The sequence below is a fragment of the Chelonia mydas genome, chromosome 1 (assembly GCF_015237465.2).
Source record: "Chelonia mydas isolate rCheMyd1 chromosome 1, rCheMyd1.pri.v2, whole genome shotgun sequence".
Lineage (NCBI taxonomy): Eukaryota > Metazoa > Chordata > Testudines > Cheloniidae > Chelonia > Chelonia mydas.
The window spans coordinates 195,297,265-195,315,923 of record NC_057849.1 but is presented as its reverse complement, the minus strand read 5'-3'; the positions used below and the strand labels follow the sequence as shown (position 1 = coordinate 195,315,923).

Below are 18,659 nucleotides of genomic sequence, written 5' to 3'. Positions count from 1 at the left end.
AATGGGAGGATGTTGGTGTCTATATTCATTGAGTCAGCTGCCTGGTGCTATGAGGTTATCAGTCTTAAAAGCAGCACAAGTAGAAAAATAGGATTTTACAATCAGACAAGCAGAGAGATGATATATTAAAAGTTACAGGGAACAAAATCCCACCGGATATAGTGAGAATAAAAACATCGTATTGTGAAGGGCTTTGAGACCCAATGATGAAAAGCACTATATAACAGCTAGGTATGATGATTTTGATGATGATGCAGGCAAGTAAGAATTCTATTCCATTATCCTTCTACTAATACAAAGCCAGGCTGACAAAACCAGAGCTGACACTAGACTGTATAGTTTATAACAGGCAAAAATCTTTGATATGAGCTAAGGCCCTGATTGTGCAAAAGTTTACACATGTGCTTAATTTTACATACAAGAGCAGTCCCATTGAATGCATACTGATGCTACTCACATGTATAAAGTCAAGCATGTGCATGTTGGAAGGATCAGAGGTTGTAAATAAATCCATTAATTCAAAATATTAGAATACTGTAGTTCTATTTTAAAAAAAATTTAAAGTAAGGAAAATCAGTTAAGTTTCTGCTGTCAACTTTAACTCTGACCCCCCAAATCACTCCCAGAAATAGCTATACCATTACTAACTATTCTTCTTCTGTATTTTTTATTTCAGAAGTGTTACAATATTTCTATGTAAACATTTTTGAAACTTTCACCCACTAGAGCTAATCGGGGTGGATAAAAATCAAGCACTGTTTTTTCATTTAAATTTGTTTTTTTTATTTAAATTACAATGTTTTTCTTTTTTTAAAATAAATCTGTTTAAAACTCAATCTGAATTTGACAATTTATGTTAAGATATAAACCTGCTATCATCTATTAAAATCCTTTAAATAAATAACATAGTAATATGCTGAATTAACGAGCTGTCCTCAAGTTAATGCTTTATTTTTATATTAAAAAATAGTGGGAAAAGATCTTTCACTAACTTGTAACGTCAAGCTTTATTAAGATGGCACAATATAACATGAACTAAATTAAGTATCTATATCATTTTCAGTATTTATAATGGAGTGAATTCCAAATGTCAGCACTTTCAGTCTCTGTTGTGCAGAAAAGCTTTTGTCTTAATTACTTTTTATTTCAGTTTAGCAGAAATACTTTTAATTTCACATTTGCAGTCAATTCTATTCATCAGAGTCATCTAGCATTCTTCAGCATAGCTTCTACTGTAGATGTCAACAACAGGAAAGTTGGGGGGGAAACATTTTTACTTTTTTTAAATGCTGGTTTTGTGCTTTTTTCATTGAATTCCAATTTCTATCCAAATGCAGCTTGACACTAAAAATGAATAAAAAGTTAATCATTATCTAGTAAAGAAGAAATGCATCCATCACATTTTCTAACATAATGAAAAAATGTAGAAACTATTAATCTGAATAAATGTATGTTAAGCTACATAATTGCGTGACTAAATGTGTATAGTTATAGCGTATCCTCTTGGTTAGCAAAAGGACTTTCCTAATCTCATGAAAAGGTTATATTTAGTAGTAAATAAGAAAATCTACATATTTTAATGATTATACTAACTGATAAGAATGAAATGGGAAAATAAAAGCACAAACAGAAAACACAATTAAAATTGATGATTTAAATAAAGGTTTTTCTGCTTGCTGATTTAAATCATGATTGAAATCAGTCATTTAAATCAAAATGACTTAAATCAGTCTACTCTGGAACTAACAGAATAATTTGTAGCAAATAATTTAATTTGATGAATTTTACCTAATTTATAGTCTGACGATTGTTCATGAGTAACATCTGATTTTCTCAGATGTATCCATCATTTGATATTATTATTTATTGAATCATTTTGGTCAGCAATTCCTCATCTGTAGATCATTTGCAAGCAGTTTGTTGTGAGCATGCAATATTCAAAAATTGAGTTGTGTTGTAATTTTGATTGGACACATAATGTAAGTCAGATGTTAGGTTTCCGTCCCCCTGCTGGATAAACACAATTCCTAAAATTAGTTTTCCAACACTAATACTTGCATGTATGAATTCACATTTCTGTCAGCACAAATATTCCCTAATATATTGCCTTTGAAAATCTCTCCCACAAATATATGTGGACAAGAAATGCTAAAGAGGCATGCACACGGTTAAAACAAATTCATTTAAAAACTGAAATAAATATTCATGGTGTGATCCTGCACCCCATATTCTTCACAGTGATATTATGATATGATTATGACATAGTTATGATGTATTTTATGCAAGATAGGTCATGTGAGGTGTCATTGGAAAAGTTATGATTTGCTGAATATGATTATCCTATTTGTATGCATGTATCATTTTTGTATCTGAAGTTATTAATATTGACTATGTCTCCGCATTTCAAATGTAGTTACACCTGGGGAATGCCTACTAGACAAGATGCTATCATTCTATACAGTGGATGGGGAGTGGGCCATTAGGAAAACAATAGGCCTTAGGAAAAGCTTATCTCCCACCTTGGAAGCCTTCCTGAGAATGCTATAGAGAGCCTCTAAGTAATGGACATGTGATAAGACCATATGTCTCTAGACTCCATCTTGGGATGTCAAGTAATTTTCCACAGGCCAATCTGGGGACCAAGATTTGAAACAAAGTGTTCCTGCTATATGCAAAAGCTATATAAGGCAGGAAGTGACATCATCTGGGGTTCTTCACTCCCCACACAAGAAGACTCCTGGAAACACCTGAGGAAAAAAGACTGAACTGGGGAAAGTGCTGGATCCATGCTAAAGGGATTTTTAGCCTGTGAATGGAACACCTGAGGATTCAAAGCTGCAAGCAAGTACAGCTTGTGCCTTAAGAATCTGCAGCCTGCTTGTATCATCTCTTAGGGTGAGAAACTGCTATTCATATCCAATCTATTTAGTATATTAAGTTTAGTTTGTGTTTTTTGCTTATTTGCTAGGTAATCTGCTTTGATCCATTTGTTATCACTTATAATCACTTAAAATCTATCTTATTTTTGCTTTATCTAAACCAGTGTGTGGGAATCATAACTCAGGGGCAAAAGGCTGTTGCATGTTCCTCTCCACATTGAGGGAGGGGGTGAATTTTATGAGCTTATGCTGTGCAGTTCCTTGTGCAGCACAAAATGGTATAATCTTGGGTTTATACTCCAGAGGGGGTGTGTGCCTGAGGAGCTGGTAGTAGCTTTCCCCTGCAGGGGCTAGTCAGTGAGCCTGCTTGTAACTGCAGCTGGGTGTGTCCCTACCTGTATGTATGCTGGTGAAAGTGAAAGCTCGAGGGCTCTGTAGCTTGTCACAGCAGTACAGTGTGATCAGGAGCCCAGGTTGGTGGGTCAGGGGGTTCAGGGGTACCTCAGTTCCAGGTGGCACCCCTGGTGGAACCCATCACACAGGGAAGATTTGTTGAATTATTCGTCCAGCTCTGTTCACTACAGGTAAGAAGGAAATACTATACATTCTGCAGAGATGCTGACTCTCTTCATTCCTCTGTGGTAAATAAGTAAGATTTGGCGTATGGAGTGCTCTGAATTCTACATCTTACATTATTATTATTATTATTAGTTTATTTATGTATTTATTCTATGACCATCATGCCTAGGAGCTCCAGTCATACACCAGGACCCAATTGTGCTAGGTGCTGTACCAACACAGAAGAAAAAAGACAATCCTTGCCCCAATACTGTTATGAATGATAAGCCTGTGGACTTCATAAAAGACCAGCTATGGCTGTGGAAATTGAACGTTTCTAGTGGCAAGATACTTCACTTCTTGAGTACAAATAGGCACCTGCTATTTGGCTCTCCTAACTTGCAAGCTGTGCTTGGCATGTCTGTTATGCTTCTGTGTTGCTTGATCCTGAGTTCCTTGGTTTCATTTAAGGAGCTTAAAAACTCTTCTGGCTATATTGGGAGAGTTTTGTAAACTTGAACAAAAGCTATTCAATTTCTGGTGTTCAAAACTTACCTAATTTCCTTTACACAGACACTTTGGCTTTCAAAATTATACTGGCAATGCCTGCAGAACTTGTACCCTCGTTGAATCAAAGCAATTCGGTTTGAAGAGTTTACAGACTCTTCACGCAAGGCCTGAGAAGTTTATTCAACTCCATTATGCACCATCAAGAAATTTTTTAACTCCACACAGAGATCTGAGAGGTTCAAATACCTGTAATAAATAAATTCAGAATTAATCAAAAATAAATAAATTCAGAATTAGTCAGACAACCTTCTAAAAAATACTCCAATACACTAGATCTAGTCTGGGATCTGCTCAGGTCTCAAAAACAAAGGAAGATTAAATGTGGCAGTAAGTGGAGGAGACCTCTGAGAAAAACCAATGCACAGCAAACAGAAGTGTTGGTGGTTTAGTGAGTAGCTCTCTTCCTTCAGAAAAAACATTGAACCAGCACCTCTGTAAAATATTAAAGGGGGTGGTGCTGCGGGCAGTTCATATTTTCTGGTGAGCTGTAAAAGCAAGTTCCTTATCATGACTGGGCATTAAAATAGTCTTCTTTACTTTTTTTCATAACTGTTCTGCTTTGCTATATGCTATTAAACAGCTGCCACATTCCAACACAGAGGTGGCAGCATCTCAATGGTGGGTGAAGTAATTTGTGATTTTTTTTCAGGACAGAATGTCTGATTTTTATTACTAGGAACTCATTTTTTGTTGGAATTCAGCCTGCAGGGCAAAAACTAACTGTGGGAAAAGAGGGATTTTTATATGTAACTGGTTGGAAAACCATTCCCAGAGAGTAGTTATCAGTGGTTCACAGTCATGCTGGAAGGGCATAACAAGTGGGGGCCTGCAGGGATCAATTCTGGGTCCAGTTCTGTTCAATATCTTCATCAACGATTTAGATAATGGCATACAGAGTACACTTATAAAGTTTGCAGACGATACCAAGCTGGGAGGGGTCACAATGTGCTTTGGAGGATAGGATTAACGTTCAAAATGATCTGGACAAACTGGAGAAATGGTCTGGAGTAAATAGGATGAAATTCAATAAGGACAAATGCAAAATACTCCATTTAGGAAGGAACAATCAGTTGCACACATACAAAATGGGAAATGACTGCCTAGGAAGGAGTATTGCGGAAAGGGATCTTGGGGGGGCATAGTGAATCTCAAGCTAAATATGAGTCAAGAGTGTAATGCTGTTGCAAAAACAAGCAAACATCATTCTGGGATGTATTAGCAGGAGAATTGTAAACAAGACACGAGAAGTCATTCTTCGACTCTACTCAGCGCTAATTAGGCCTCAACTGGAGTATTGTGTCAGGAAGGATGTGGACAAATTGGAGAAAGTCCAGAGAAGAGCAACAAAAATGATTAAATGTCTAGAAAACATGACTTATGAGGGAAGATTGAAAAAACTGGGTTTATTTAGTCTCGAAAAGAGAAGACTGAGAGGGGACATAACAGTCTTCAAGTATGTAAATGGTTGTTACAAGGAGGAGGGATAAAAATTGTTTTTCTTAACCTCTGAGGATAGGACAAGAAGCAATGGAGTGAAATTGCAGCAAGGGCAGTTTAGGTTGGACATTAGGAAAAACTCTCTAATTGTGAGGGTGGTTAAGCACTGGAATAAATAGCCTAGGGAGGTTGTAAAGTCTCCGTCGCTGGAGACTTTTAAGAGCAGGTTAGACAAACACCTGTCAGGGATGGTCTAGATAATACTTAGTCGTGCCACGAGTGCAGGGGACTGGACTAGATGACCTCGCGAGATCCCTTCCAATCCTATGATTCTATGTACAGGAATGTAAGTGTATAAATGTTAATAATAATGGTGATGATGATAATAATAATAGAACTAAAATGCTGTGTAAGGGCTTATCTACACACAGAAATTGTGCCATTTTAACTATACTAGTATAATTAGTTATACACCTCCACCCCCAACCCCAGTGTAGATGCAGTTATACCAGTATAAATGTGCATAGTGTGGTATAATTTATTTCCATCAGGAAGGGGAATAAGCTATACCAGTATAAGCCCATGTATATTCGTGTAACTGCATCCTCACTAGAGGTTGTACGTGTATAAGTATATTGGTAAAAAATGACACCCTAATGGAAATAATTATGCCATTATAAAAATTGTGTGTAGTCCTGACTTAAAAGTCACAAGTGATTGACAGCTCAGGTGCTTCTGTTTGCTCTGTAAGTGGCCATGTGCCCCCTGGTGGTCAGATAACTCAATCCAGCCACTTATTTCAATCAAAGTGCAAGGAAGGAATTAGTGCACAGCATTGGGAATGTTGCTCTCTTTGGGGAAGGCAGTGTACCTCATTTTGTCAGAACCATTTAGCTCACCTCTGTTTCTGAGGCCACCCATGTAGCACACTCCATGGAGCATGGCTTCTTAGCGCATGTCTTAGTTAATTGACTCTAGTAGGTCAAGTCCAGCTAAGTGAATGCCTCTGAAGGAGAGATCCCTTCATCACAACTTGCACTGTAGCAATTTCTGTTAATCAAGTTTATTTATAGTCAGGGTAGGATTACCCAGTCGTTATGCTGGGTGCCATAATATGGCCTTTTCTTTCTAGCGTTCCACAGAGTGACACTTTGCAATCATTGGTTGGTTGGTAACTGATATTCACAAGATGTAGTTTCCCAGGCAGGGAGCAGCTGAGAAACAGACCAAGGGCATTCTCCCTTTAGTAATAGAGCTGTCAAGCTGAAATGCAGAACCAGAGCACTGCAGTGAAGCATCACTAATGTGCACAGTAGCTTAGGTATTAAGTTCGCTAAGGAATAAAAAGGGCAGGCACAGAACACTCAGGCAAATGTGTAACAGATAGCTACAAGTGGGAGGAATGTCAGCTTTGAACCCTCACTCTAATAATCTCTTGCATAAGCTTTTATATAAGCAGCCAGTCTCCTCATAGTACCTATCCTTGGGGGTGGGCTCCCAGCATTCCCTAGGGCTGGCTACTCCTCAAGCAGCTGTCCCTCTGGAGAGCCTCTCCTTGGAATATGAGTGAATCAGCCAGCCCCGGAGAACCCTAGAGTGCAGGTGATAGGAGAAGCACAGGCCCCAGGGAAGACTGAGCTCCTGCTGGCTAGTTTTGTGGCTAATGGCAGAATTCTAGCCCTTCCAGGTTTTACCATCTTCGACTCAAAACAACATTTTACTTGCAATGTAAATGAACCCAAAGCAACACAGCTGTTCTACTGGGCGGCGCCAAGGCATGATGTGCATGGAAATATCCACCTCGGAGTATTTCTGAGGCACCATTAATAATGGAAGATGAAAGTTTGGGGGGGCTAAGATTCACGTCAGTTCTTATGTCATTTGGATCTATTTGCTCAGGCAATGCTACAGGGAACCCCATGGATACAGTAGCTGTAATTTTTTTTATATAACAGGAGCCCCTATAGACCCCCTATAGACCCCCTACCACTAGACACGCAGCATTGCCTGCTCTCGCGCTTTTATCATGAGTGTGATGATATTTGGTGTGTTTCTTAAAGCCCCAGCTCCTGGAGGCATCTGATCAGGTGAGAAGTTCAGCTTTAATTTTTTTAACATGTAAGTTTCTTGCCCTCACAGTAGTAGAGAAAAGCTTGAAAATGTGACTGAATGTAACCCTGAAATCTCAAAACCCAGAAGGCAAAGAGAAAGAACTCCTCATTAAAAACAAATCAAATTTTTAACCTAATCTCATGGTTTTGGGGCCTCATTCATGATTTTTAAATGTGTGGGGTTGGCAATATTGGGCACTGCACAAACGCATGTTAAAAGACAACCCCTTCCCCTAAGAGCTCACAGTCTCAATAGAGAAGACAGGTAAAGAAAGTATCATTGTCCTCATTTAATTTATGGGGAGGTTAAGGCATAAAGAAAGCAAGTGACTTGACTGCAAGTGACGACTTGAAAATACTAAGTCAAATTGCCTTTCTCTACACACTTTTTAGCACCTCCACCTTATGGAAGGAGGCAGCATGTTTAGTAGTTAGGGCAGGGGAGTGAGAGGAGTCTGGCGAGCTGGGTTATCTCCTCAGCTCCACCACTGGCTCACTAAGTGACTCACTAAGTCACTAAGTGACCCTAAGTGCATCCGATGAAGTGAGCTGTAGCTCATGAAAGCTTATGCTCAAATAAATTTGTTAGTCTCGAAGGTGCCACAAGTACTCCTGTTCTTTTAAAGTGACCTTTGTTGAGTCCTATCTCCTTCATGCTTCCGTTTACTCTTGTGTAAAATGGGGCAGTAAAACAGGCCACTGTGTTGTAAAGCGTTTTCAAATCTCATGATGCCAGGTGCAATCTCAAGCACTTGTCTCATTCCTGGCATTCCGGAACTCATACATACAGGTGCAGATGACAAAAATGAAGCAACTGAAGGGATAGGCTGAGAAACCTCTTCAGATATGAATAACTCTCAGTGACATTCGGTGCACACTCTCTCTTTTGTGAGCGGTTACTATTCACTCATGAAGAAGGAGCAGAACATTGCCTCTGGAGCAGATTAGATGCCATTCTGCTAAGTGCCTTAAAAGTATGTAGATAGAGGCTAGACTGGTTGGTTTATTAGGGAAAATGTCTGTGACACTGTTGATCACAGGGTGAACACAGTGTATCCATTGATAGTTCTGCATGAGTCAAATGACGGGATAAAACCTGTGCTTGCATTATGGGAATGTAAGTGAAAATCACTCTGGTGGGATTAACAATGGTTTCCCCCAAACTTACTGATCCTGACTTTGTTCTGTAGCTGTGTCATTTGTTTATTAGGCCTCGTCTGCCCTGGGGATTTCAGCCTTTGGTAGCTGCACACTCCTAGTATAGATGGGGAAAGTACCTCTGCAGTTTACTCCAGTTTGAAACAGGGGTAAGCTACCCTTTACTAAGCCTTGACATTGTAGCATGCTGCTGGCACTGCAAGATGAAGTCTGGATATTATGCCCAGTTGTTGGAATGAGTTGAGGAGAATGGGATTTCTAATATCTCAGAACTGTAAATGTAAACCAGACATAATGAGCATTTGTATCAAATAATAGCTTGATAAGGTGATGACTCCTAACACTCAGCTGCTGCTGTGTTGGAAAGAAGGTTCCTACACGTGCTTTGTTCTGTAGATTTAATTTTCTACTTGACTGGTTTGAAAATAATTTCTCTCTCCGTACCAAGAAGCTAGCACATTACCTCTGGCTGGTACATTCCATCGATATTTAACCACCTGTGTTCCAGTTCACCACTTTCCTGTCCTGAAAAGCTCTAGTTAGAACTGGGCCCTCAGAGTAACCATGCTGCGAAGAGCCGCAGAGGCACAACTGCTGTATCATCAAGGCCCAGAACTTGACTTTTGCTTGTTTGACCTCGATTCTCTTTCCCTCCATCATTAAGCTGCTCAGGCAAGGTCGATCCCTCTGGTCTGAAGTCAGCTGGAACTGGATTGCTACAATCCAAAGCACACGCTGGTTACTGGTGAATGTTTAAATGAATAAATAGGCTAAAGATCATGTGGAAGTTGCTTTTCATAGCGCCACAGAGTTTACGGCCAAAACGGACCATTAGATCACCTAGTCTGACCTCCTGTATTGCAGAATCCCTTAAATTTCACCCAGTTACCCTTATACTGAGCCCGAAAACTTGTATTTTTCAGTCTTGATCTGAAATAAGATTCTTCTCTCTCTAAAGTCTACAATCTGCATTGGTGCAGGGGGCAGTGAGGGAGAGGGGAGTGAAGCTTTGTCTTTATTGCTATGTAATTTCAAGTCCTATTATGCTATTCAGCCATGCATCATACCTTTATCTATCAACGCTTCTCCACATAAGGCGCCTAGCAAACAGTTAAATTATAATGACACAAAGCAACGAAAACATCCTGAAATCGCATAAAGCAAAACTCAAATAAAATGCTCATTGGCCAACTAAAACAGCCATCAACATGTGTGCTCAGCCTTCTCCGCTCCCCCTTCCCCCCCATCTGCCCAGTCTAGTTAGATTATAAACTCCTTGGGGCAGAGACTTTCTGCTCTCCTGTGTGCATACAGTGAGCTCCATGCTTGATTGGTCCTTAGGCACTACCATAATAAACCTGGTTAATCAGCATCCGAAGCAACAGAGCGTCAGTGGTTATAGGAGGACTCGGATACTGAGTGGTTTAATATTGTTTTCAAGGCATGTTGGTTACTAGTACTGGTTTGTGCGTAAATTTTCAATGCCACCGTTGCTGAAGTCCTAAAGAAATTGTTAGAAAAAGAAACAGACTACAGTTAGACGAATCCCTCTCTGTGCAGCGAGATGGTGGAAAGGTTGGAGTCAATGGAGCTCTGACAATTTACACTGGCTGAGGAGCTGCCTCATGGCACCCGTCTGTGTCCAGGGCTCCGGTCACCTAGCACAGTTGTTCCTGTGAAGGATCTCTGCGTGTTGCCAGTGTTTACCCCTGCAGGAGAAGAAGGACCTTCACATGCGCGGTGTCTGACTGTGGGTGAGCGGGTTGCTCCATATCCAGAGGTGTTATCTGCTACAAGCGCCGGTGGCGGTTAGTGTTTTTAGAGTTAATAGCCAGGGCCTAGGGCCAGGAGTTACTGCTGACTTGTTATGTAACCAGGGTGAGTACTTAGGGTAAGATCGTGACCTGCCCTTACACCAGAACACAGGAGAGTAAGGGATGCAAAGTCCTGCCATATTCCCCTGCACAGACTACCTGCATGACAGGTCACAGCATGGTATGGACGGGGGAGGGGGGGAAGGATATAGAGAATGGACAGGCAGGGAATGGGCAGAGCTCTGGCACCGTCCCCCTCCAATACATCAGCTGGCAGAGCAGTGCTGAGCTGGCCTGGAGGGGGAATTCATCTGCTGCTGTCACAGAGCAGAAGAAAGCTACCTCCCCACAAGAGCAAGGGGGAACCAGGAGCAAAATGTCTCTCTGAGTTGAAATTTCCTCCCTGGTCTGCTTGTGGGGCAGTGTAATGCTCCAATCCAGCTCTTAATCTCCTTGTGTTGCAGGGTCCCTTTTATAAAATGGCAATCATCGTTCTGACCTTTATAAAGCTCTTTGAGAGCCTTGGAAGTGCCAAAGCAAGGCAAAGTAGTTATTCATTATGAACCACTAGGGTGCGCATAGCAACAGAGGTGGAAATCATTTGCAACTGCCTATGTGGAAAGAGCTAGAGACAGCGTAAGGACTAGTGTAAGCAGTGCTTCATTAAACAATGGTGAAGGCAAAGCCAGCCAATCTTGGGCCACGTCTACACTACCCGCCGGATCGGCGGGTAGTGATCAATCCCCGATCGCTCTGCCGTCGACTCCGGAACTCCACCAGGGCAAGAGGCGGAAGCGGAGTCGATGGGGGAGCGGCGGCCGTCGATCCCGCGCTGCGAGGACGCGAAGTAAGTGATTCTAAGTCAATCTAAGATACGTCGACTTCAGCTACGCTATTCTCATTGCTGAAGTTGTGTATCTTAGATCGATCCCCACCCCCAGAGTAGACCAGGCCTTGGAGGATTATAGACTTGCTGTGAAGAGCTGACTTGGACTAGGAACCTCACAGAGTACTTGATTCTCACTATCGCTGTTATAGTGAATGATAAACAGTATATATTGCTATGAGCAAAGAGAAAGGGAGGAGTAGCTGGGGTGTTTGTTCTCTATTCTTGTACCTTTCTCGCCTCTTTGAGAGTGATCTCCAGCTGGAGTTCAGGCAACAGCAAGTCTGTTGCGATGGGAACCTCCAGCTGTTCCTTTGTCAAGATGTACATTTCTCACTCACAATTTCATTGACACCTGGCTGGGGCGTTGGATAGCTTTTCCATCAGTGAGGTTCTGGTGTGTGTGTGTTCCTCAGAATTGTAACATGTCTCAGTAGGACCATGCAACAGAAGTTTATATCTTTACATACAATGTCACCACACATATTTCAACAGGACAATAATGTTCAGCAGGTTATGAGGTTTTTCAAATGATACCTCACAAGGCATGTATTGTATAAAACTTATCATAGTCTTGTAAAAAGTGTGCATATGGGGGTACAGACTATCAAACCCACTCTGAAGTCAGTGCCATTTCCAGCAGCAGTGGAGAAATAAGGGTGGCATGGTATGGTATTCCCACGCTTACTTCTCTGCTGGTGGTGGTGGTGGCACTGCCTTCAGAGCGGGGCTCCCGGTCAGCAGCCATCATTCGTCTCTGCCTTCAGAGATGGATGGCCGGAAGGCAGCAGCAGAAGTAAGGGTGGCATATTGCTGTGGGTAAAATGTGAACAATACCATTTTTCCCGGAAAGCTTCTCACCCCCACCCCACCCAGAACACATTTCATCCCCCAGTTTGAGAACAGTGACACAGAATGAGAGGTTGGGGAGGAATGCTTTCTGCAGTGTTAACTAGAGAGAATTGAAGAGCTGGAGTGATGTGAACTCATCTATACAATATAGGAATACAGAGTATATGAAAGCTTGGATGCCTCTATTGACTGTTAGCTATTGAAGGTGGCAGAACATGTTGCTGGAAAAGTAATTTCTCCTAGACTGACAATAAAATCTTGGATTTGTGCTATAACCTCCATACCCCCACTGCATGATCTCCATACATGTCACATACATGCAAACACATACCATTTGACCATAAAGTTGCAAGAATTTTATTAATTTACAAAAAAAAAAAGAAACCACATTTATTAGAATCCATTCATTTCTAAAATGTAATTTACATTTACACTGAATATTCTTGAGCCCCTTGGACAGGGCTCTCCACTAGTTGGAGAATAAGAGATTGGTATATAGGATTGGCATCAAACACAGTCTCCTGCTTCCAGCCATGGCTTACACATGATGCTTCAGAGCAATGCAAAGGAATGAAATAAAGCAGCTGTTTCAGATCTATCTCATACCAATATAAATAAGGAATAACTTCACAGAAGTCAGTGGGCTAGATCCTCCACTGGTGTAAATCTGCATCAGGTTACACTCTCTAGACTGATCATCACTTATACTGGGAGAGGACCTGTCCCAATGAATTTGCATTGTTGCAAAGTGGGAGGAGAATCAGACCCAATACATCCAGCTAATTCTCTCCTGAATTTTGCAGTTATCAGATGATGCCCTGGAGCATGAGGGTTGTTTACTTATAGCTTATATAGTTATTAATTATCATAAAATTATCCAGACCCATTTTAAAGTCCAGCCCCAGTGTCTGACACCGACCTCCTTCATCTGTGAGTTCCACAGGTTGATCAAACCCTCTATGAAGTAGTTTTACCTACATCCTTGTCCTTACTGTATAAAAGTTCATCCAGGTGGAGGGGGGGGATGCCTATACACAGTAATAAATAATTAATGAACATTTCAGAAAATAAACCTGAAAACAGTGCAGAAAAGTCCAGCTATAAAAGGGAATGATTCTCAGTCAGCTCTGCCCTAATGATGAATGGATTCTAATGTGCCCATGTTAGTTCACAGATTTTATTTCCAATCAACACCTAGAAGAAGTTACAAGCAGTTGCTGAGGGTCGGGCTGGTACATCCATTTAGTTAATTGCCATTGGGCTTGGCCTTGGGTTTGGGTTTGGACTTGGGCTTCTTGTTGGGTCTTCTGGGGACAGGTCCTTTATCCAGGAATCTTATGGCATCCTGCACCCATTTAAGATCAGGCTGCACGCAGATCTTGATGCCTCGTTTAGTGATGAACCTGCAGGGGAAGAAAAGGAAAACCAGGCTGCCATTAAAATTCTTCTCTGTGCATGTTTCTATTCTGTGGCCTATGTGGTGTGGTACAAAGGTTTTGTCTGCAGGCATTTGGGATGGCTGCATCACTAAAGAGTGGAAAAGCCAGGAATGAGCTGGTTCTGCAGTATGGTATGGACATCAACTCTACATACATGGTGTGTGTGTGTGTGTGTATATATAGTGTATTCATATACATACATAGACATATGCTGTATAGCCAGAAATTTCAAAAGAGCTAAGCACCTGGCATACTGAGTTGGCCCCTCATTTATCCCACAAGAACCAAAATTAAATAGATGCTCATGAGATTGAAGGACTGGTCACATCCTCTAGAAGGAGGGATAATCACACTTTGCTGTTCTGTACGTTTCCTTCACACAGCTCAGCGCAATGCACCTCATTGCCAATTCACAGCACCGTTTGCTATTCCCCAGCATGCCACTCAAAACAGCTCTCGCTCTTTGTGAGATTTCCTCCCAATTTCTTGATCAAAAAGGTTTGTCTGTTCAATCAAAGTTGTGGATGCTCCTCTGAACAGCACAAATCCTCCAGACCTTTGGAGGTTCATCCACTAACAGTTACTACATGCTTGAAATGAAAGAATGCTCTTCAGTAGTATGTTTTGGTCAGATTGAAGACCCTCATGCTTGCTGTGATTCAGTTCTACCCCTGTCCTTCCTCTCCTGCTATCAGCAGCATGTGTCTCTAGATTAGTATGAAGAGTGGTCCAGATACTTACATCACAGCTTTTACTGGTATGTTCTGGTTCTCATATTTAACAAGTCGTCTGATGTCCAGCTGCTGTGTGGACAGGTCTACACAGGAGCTTCTGGGCGCAATTTGACTTGCAACACTTCCTACAGGGGAAAAAAATAGATGGTAAATTAATGCTAAATGAACACTCATTCTTTACACTAAGTGGAAATTATTGCATGTTAAATTACAATTGAAATACCTATAGATGTATGAACTGGGATCCATTTCCTAAGTATGCTTCTTACATAGGAGCTATACAACCAAACTCCTGATCATCTGAGATCATTAAAAAGCCAAGGCAATTGTTGTAAGAGTAAATGTCTTGGCCAAATTCCAGTGTGGATAGTAATTACATTCTGCCTTCCTAAATTGCCTCAGCAGTTTCAGCTGCGTCCATTGCTCTTCACTTTTTCTCCTAAACTGTCACATAGCAGTGCTTCGCTGTCAGAGAGCTGCTGGGTTCCCAGAGATGGCTTGAAGCAATCTGTGTACATAAAGTATCTAAAGCATTTTGGGTTCTTCTGGGACGTAAGGTTCTGGATGAATCTGCGATACTTTAATTAAAAGTGGGAGTGTGAGCACGTGTGTGCCTGTCAGCTTCACTCGGAAATAGATGTGCATCACATGCTGCAACCAGGTGTGTGCATGTAATAATCCTAAGAGTTGGTGCTTGCGTAGCACCTTTGCTGGGAGGATCTCAACCTACTTTACCAAGGAAGATCAGTATTATCATCCCCGTTTCACAGAAGAAGAAACTGGGGCACTCTGATTTAGGGTATGAAGCTTGAGACATCCTGGGTCTGATTTTCAGAGGTGTGGAGTACCCAGAAAGTCTTGAAAGCACCCAAAAACCCAGGCAACCAGCAAAAGTAGCCACTTTTGAAAAAGTAGGTGTAAGAAGCAGAGTGGGATTAGAATCTGGGGACTCTGAATTACAATCCCCAAATGTGGCCAGTGGATTTACTGCCTGCCCATGTGGGATTATTTCCACCCTCTCACACCTGGCTCTAAAGCGTATTCCCTATACAAGCAGAGCTTCTTTAAGTGGTTTGGAAGAGGTCTGAGTGGATATCCGCTTTTCTGATGCAAAGATGTGTGCCTATAACTCCCTTGTCTGCCCATTTCTTAACACTGCCCTTTCTGATCCCTCTTATGCAGCTCACATCCCTCTCCGCTTTCCTCTCTGTCTCCCACATACTTATGTTACTCCATTCTTTTCTTCTGCCTCCTGCTGCCTTCTGTTTTCCTCTTCACTTCATTTCTCTCCCCACTTTGCTGCTGCTGTTGCTCCGCTTCTTCCACTCCATTCCCTGGGGCTCTTACTCTCCTTCCCAGCAAAATCTTTGTCTCCCTCTGTTCCAATAATTTTTTAAAAATCAAACCCACTTTGAGGACCAATAACTACAGTGGGGGGAAGATCAAATGCTTCAGTTTGCCTCTTTCCTCCCCCTTCCTATTCACCTGCCTTTGGAAGTTCTGTATCTTCTACCCAATTGCTCACATCCACAGAATCACTTCTAACGGGGCTACCACCTGAGACTTTTGATCTCTGCCCCATCTCCCCACATATCACCTGCTATGCACGGTCCTTCTACAGAAAGTTTCAGCTACATTTTATGGCAAATTATACTGTCAGGGACACAGGATTGGAACAGCAACAACAGACACACACTACAGGGGTGAGCCCTCTGGATGTCTAGTGCAGATTATTTTGTATTTGTGTAGGTGGGGTTGTGTTTGGGGTTTGTGGAGTTTTGTGAAGGTACTTTTTTTATACTCATCATTGTGTATTCTTGTGGTTCTACCTGAACTGGGTATGACTGTGGTTATGCATGTGTTTTTTTTGTTCTTGTTGCACGCATCTGTTTATGTGTATTTGTACATGTGCTTGTGTGTGTGTGGATGAGCTTTTGCAACAAGTGTGATCTATTACAAGTGTCGTGGTCGATTAATTGTTCATGATTAATAGGAAAAAGATGTAAGTGTCGCTGTGGACAGTTAATTTAAAAGACCAATGTGAAGCTGTGCTCCTAAAAACAAAACAAGTGTGTAAACCTTATTAAGAAAGAAATAGCGAATAAGACTGAAAATATCATAATTTCATTGTATCAATGAATGGTGTCATGTAGTCTTGAATGCTGTCTTCACTTCTAGCCACCCCACCTCAAAAAGGATTTAGCACAAATACACAAGGATTCCACAGAAAGTCAATAAAAATTACTAGAGTCTTGGGAAGATTTCCATACAAGGAGAGACTAAAAGACCAGGACTATATAAATCAGAGCGGAGACAAATAAGAAGTGACATGATAAATATTAGAGCTGCCATACTGGGTCAGACCATGGTCCATCTTGCCTAGTATTCGGTCTCTGACAGAGGTCAATACCAGAGCTTCAGGAGGAGAGTACAGAATAGTGCAATTATGGAGTGATCCACCCCATCTTCCACTCCCAGCTTTTGGTAGTCAGAAGTTTTGGGTTGCCCCAAGCATGGGATTGTGTCCCTGACCATGTTGGCTAATCGCTGTTGATGGACCTAGCCTTAGAGCCCTGAGCTGATACAAAATTTGTATCCATATCCAATCTGCAAAAATGATCTGCAGATATTCGCACCCTCAGATGCAAATATCCACAGATTTGCAGGGCTCTACCCATCCTCCATGAACTTATCCAGTTCTTTTTTGAACCCAGCTATAATAAGACAAAAGTACATACAGTAATGAACAGACTGTAGAAAATGAACTGGGAGCTCTCAGTTTTCATAACATTAGAAGAAGGGCACAACCAACAACATTAAAAGCCAACAGCCTTGAAACTGCCTGAAAGACATGCTTTTTATAAAATGCATAATCAACCTTTGGAACTCATTACCGCAATATATCAGGAAGATCAAAAAAGGTTTAGACATTTATATGGATAATGAGAGCATCCATTGATGCTTTAGTTAAGCTCAAAGGTTTGCAGGGGATATAAGCCCTCTTGGGCATAAACCAATCACCAGTTGATAGGGGTTAGGAAGAAACTTCTCCTGTGGGCAAGTTATTCCATAACTGTTCACTATCAGTTTTCTCACTCCTTCCTCCTACATATTGGGTACCGGTCACTGCCCGAGACAAGACACTGGATTGGATGGACCACGGGGCTGATATAGTATGGCTATTGCTACGTTTCTGTTGAGTTGAAAACTTACCTCTCACGGTGCTCACAGTAAAGAGGCCGAGACAGAAAATGACCAGGATGTCTGTGCCGTGGAGTTTCATTGTTGATGGCTTCCTTGGAGTAGCAGAGCTGAAAATGATAATCGGAGCCCCTTTCACCGAGCTTATATATCTTGCAATGGTCAGCTCACTTCCTGAACTCAATGAAAGGGGCGTCATGGTGGGGGTGAGTAGAGATGGAAATTTTGAGAAGCAATCAGTACTTTTTTTAAAGGTGCAGAAAACTCCTCCCTTCCCTTGCTAGACCCCTCTGAAAGCTTTTTCCTGCCACAAACTGAGCTGTGGTTGCCTCTTGCTAACACTTTGAAAGCATGTCTTATTTTAGGCTGAAAAAAAAGTCACCTTTCTGCAGTGGAAACCAGTAATGTTCCTGTCCTTTGATATCTAGGCTATGAGCATTCAAAATTATAACCCACCACAGAGGCAAAGAGTGATGGCTCAGAGCTAGGTCACTCCAGGACCACTTAAAAGGGAAACATGAGTTACAAGAGAGGATCATTTGCTAATGGAAACAGGAATCAATTGGTTTGTCCTTAGCAGCTGTACGTCAGTGGTGGCTGTGACATTACCCTGGGTACAATCTGGATTGATGGACAGCTGTGTCACCTCAATTTTCCAACCTGGGATGCCTTTTACACTGCTTCGCTGTGAGAGCAACCATTCTTAGTCTGCTCACCAGTGATGGATTAACTCACAGACTCATAGGCCCCGTGCCCAGTGCCCCTGGTCAATTTGGGGCCCCCCATAAGAGTACCAGAACCTGTATAGAAGTGAGGGGGCCATCAGCACTGGAACTGTGGCTCTATCCTACTACTCCTCTTCCCCTGGGGCCCTGCCCCCAGCCAGGCCAGAAGCCAGTGCCAGGCTGTAGTAAGAGCCAGCCAGGGAGACCAAGCCACTGTGGGGAGCCCAGGACCTTCCACCTAGGCAGGGAGCCAGGATGCCTAAGAGCAGGCCCTGCCCCATGTCTCTACCGCCTG

At 41.9% G+C, this 18,659-nt stretch overlaps 1 protein-coding gene and 1 long non-coding RNA gene across 2 annotated transcripts in view; one reads left to right on the top strand and one right to left on the bottom strand.

The window, feature by feature from the left end:
- The first annotated feature begins 2,287 nt into the window (after window positions 1–2,287).
- LOC122464161 overlaps window positions 2,288–18,659 on the top strand; it is a 28,092-nt gene continuing 11,720 nt past the window's right edge. Inside the window, exon 1 of the long non-coding RNA XR_006288083.1 lies at window positions 2,288–2,895. This is a non-coding gene — a long non-coding RNA (uncharacterized LOC122464161). The remainder of the gene's footprint in view (window positions 2,896–18,659) is intronic.
- LOC102943199 (cytokine SCM-1 beta) lies at window positions 12,610–17,853 on the bottom strand. Its single transcript, XM_007061626.4, has 3 exons — window positions 17,652–17,853; window positions 14,446–14,563; window positions 12,610–13,668 (listed from the first exon to the last, which is right to left on the bottom strand). Exons 1-3 carry the CDS (start codon window positions 17,836–17,838, stop codon window positions 13,512–13,514), a joined length of 462 nt encoding a protein of 153 aa, XP_007061688.2. The 5' UTR covers window positions 17,839–17,853; the 3' UTR covers window positions 12,610–13,511.

Excerpts from the sequence above, each read along its gene's own strand:
- LOC102943199 (XM_007061626.4), bottom strand. The coding sequence starts at position 17,838 with ATGACGCCCCTTTCATTGAGTTCAGGAAGTGAGCTGACCATTGCAAGA. Across the intron at positions 14,564-17,651 it reads TACTGTGAGCACCGTGAGAG|GAAGTGTTGCAAGTCAAATT; the intron begins GTAAGTTTTCAA and ends TTTCCCCTGTAG. Across the intron at positions 13,669-14,445 it reads ATACCAGTAAAAGCTGTGAT|GTTCATCACTAAACGAGGCA; the intron begins GTAAGTATCTGG and ends CTTCCCCTGCAG.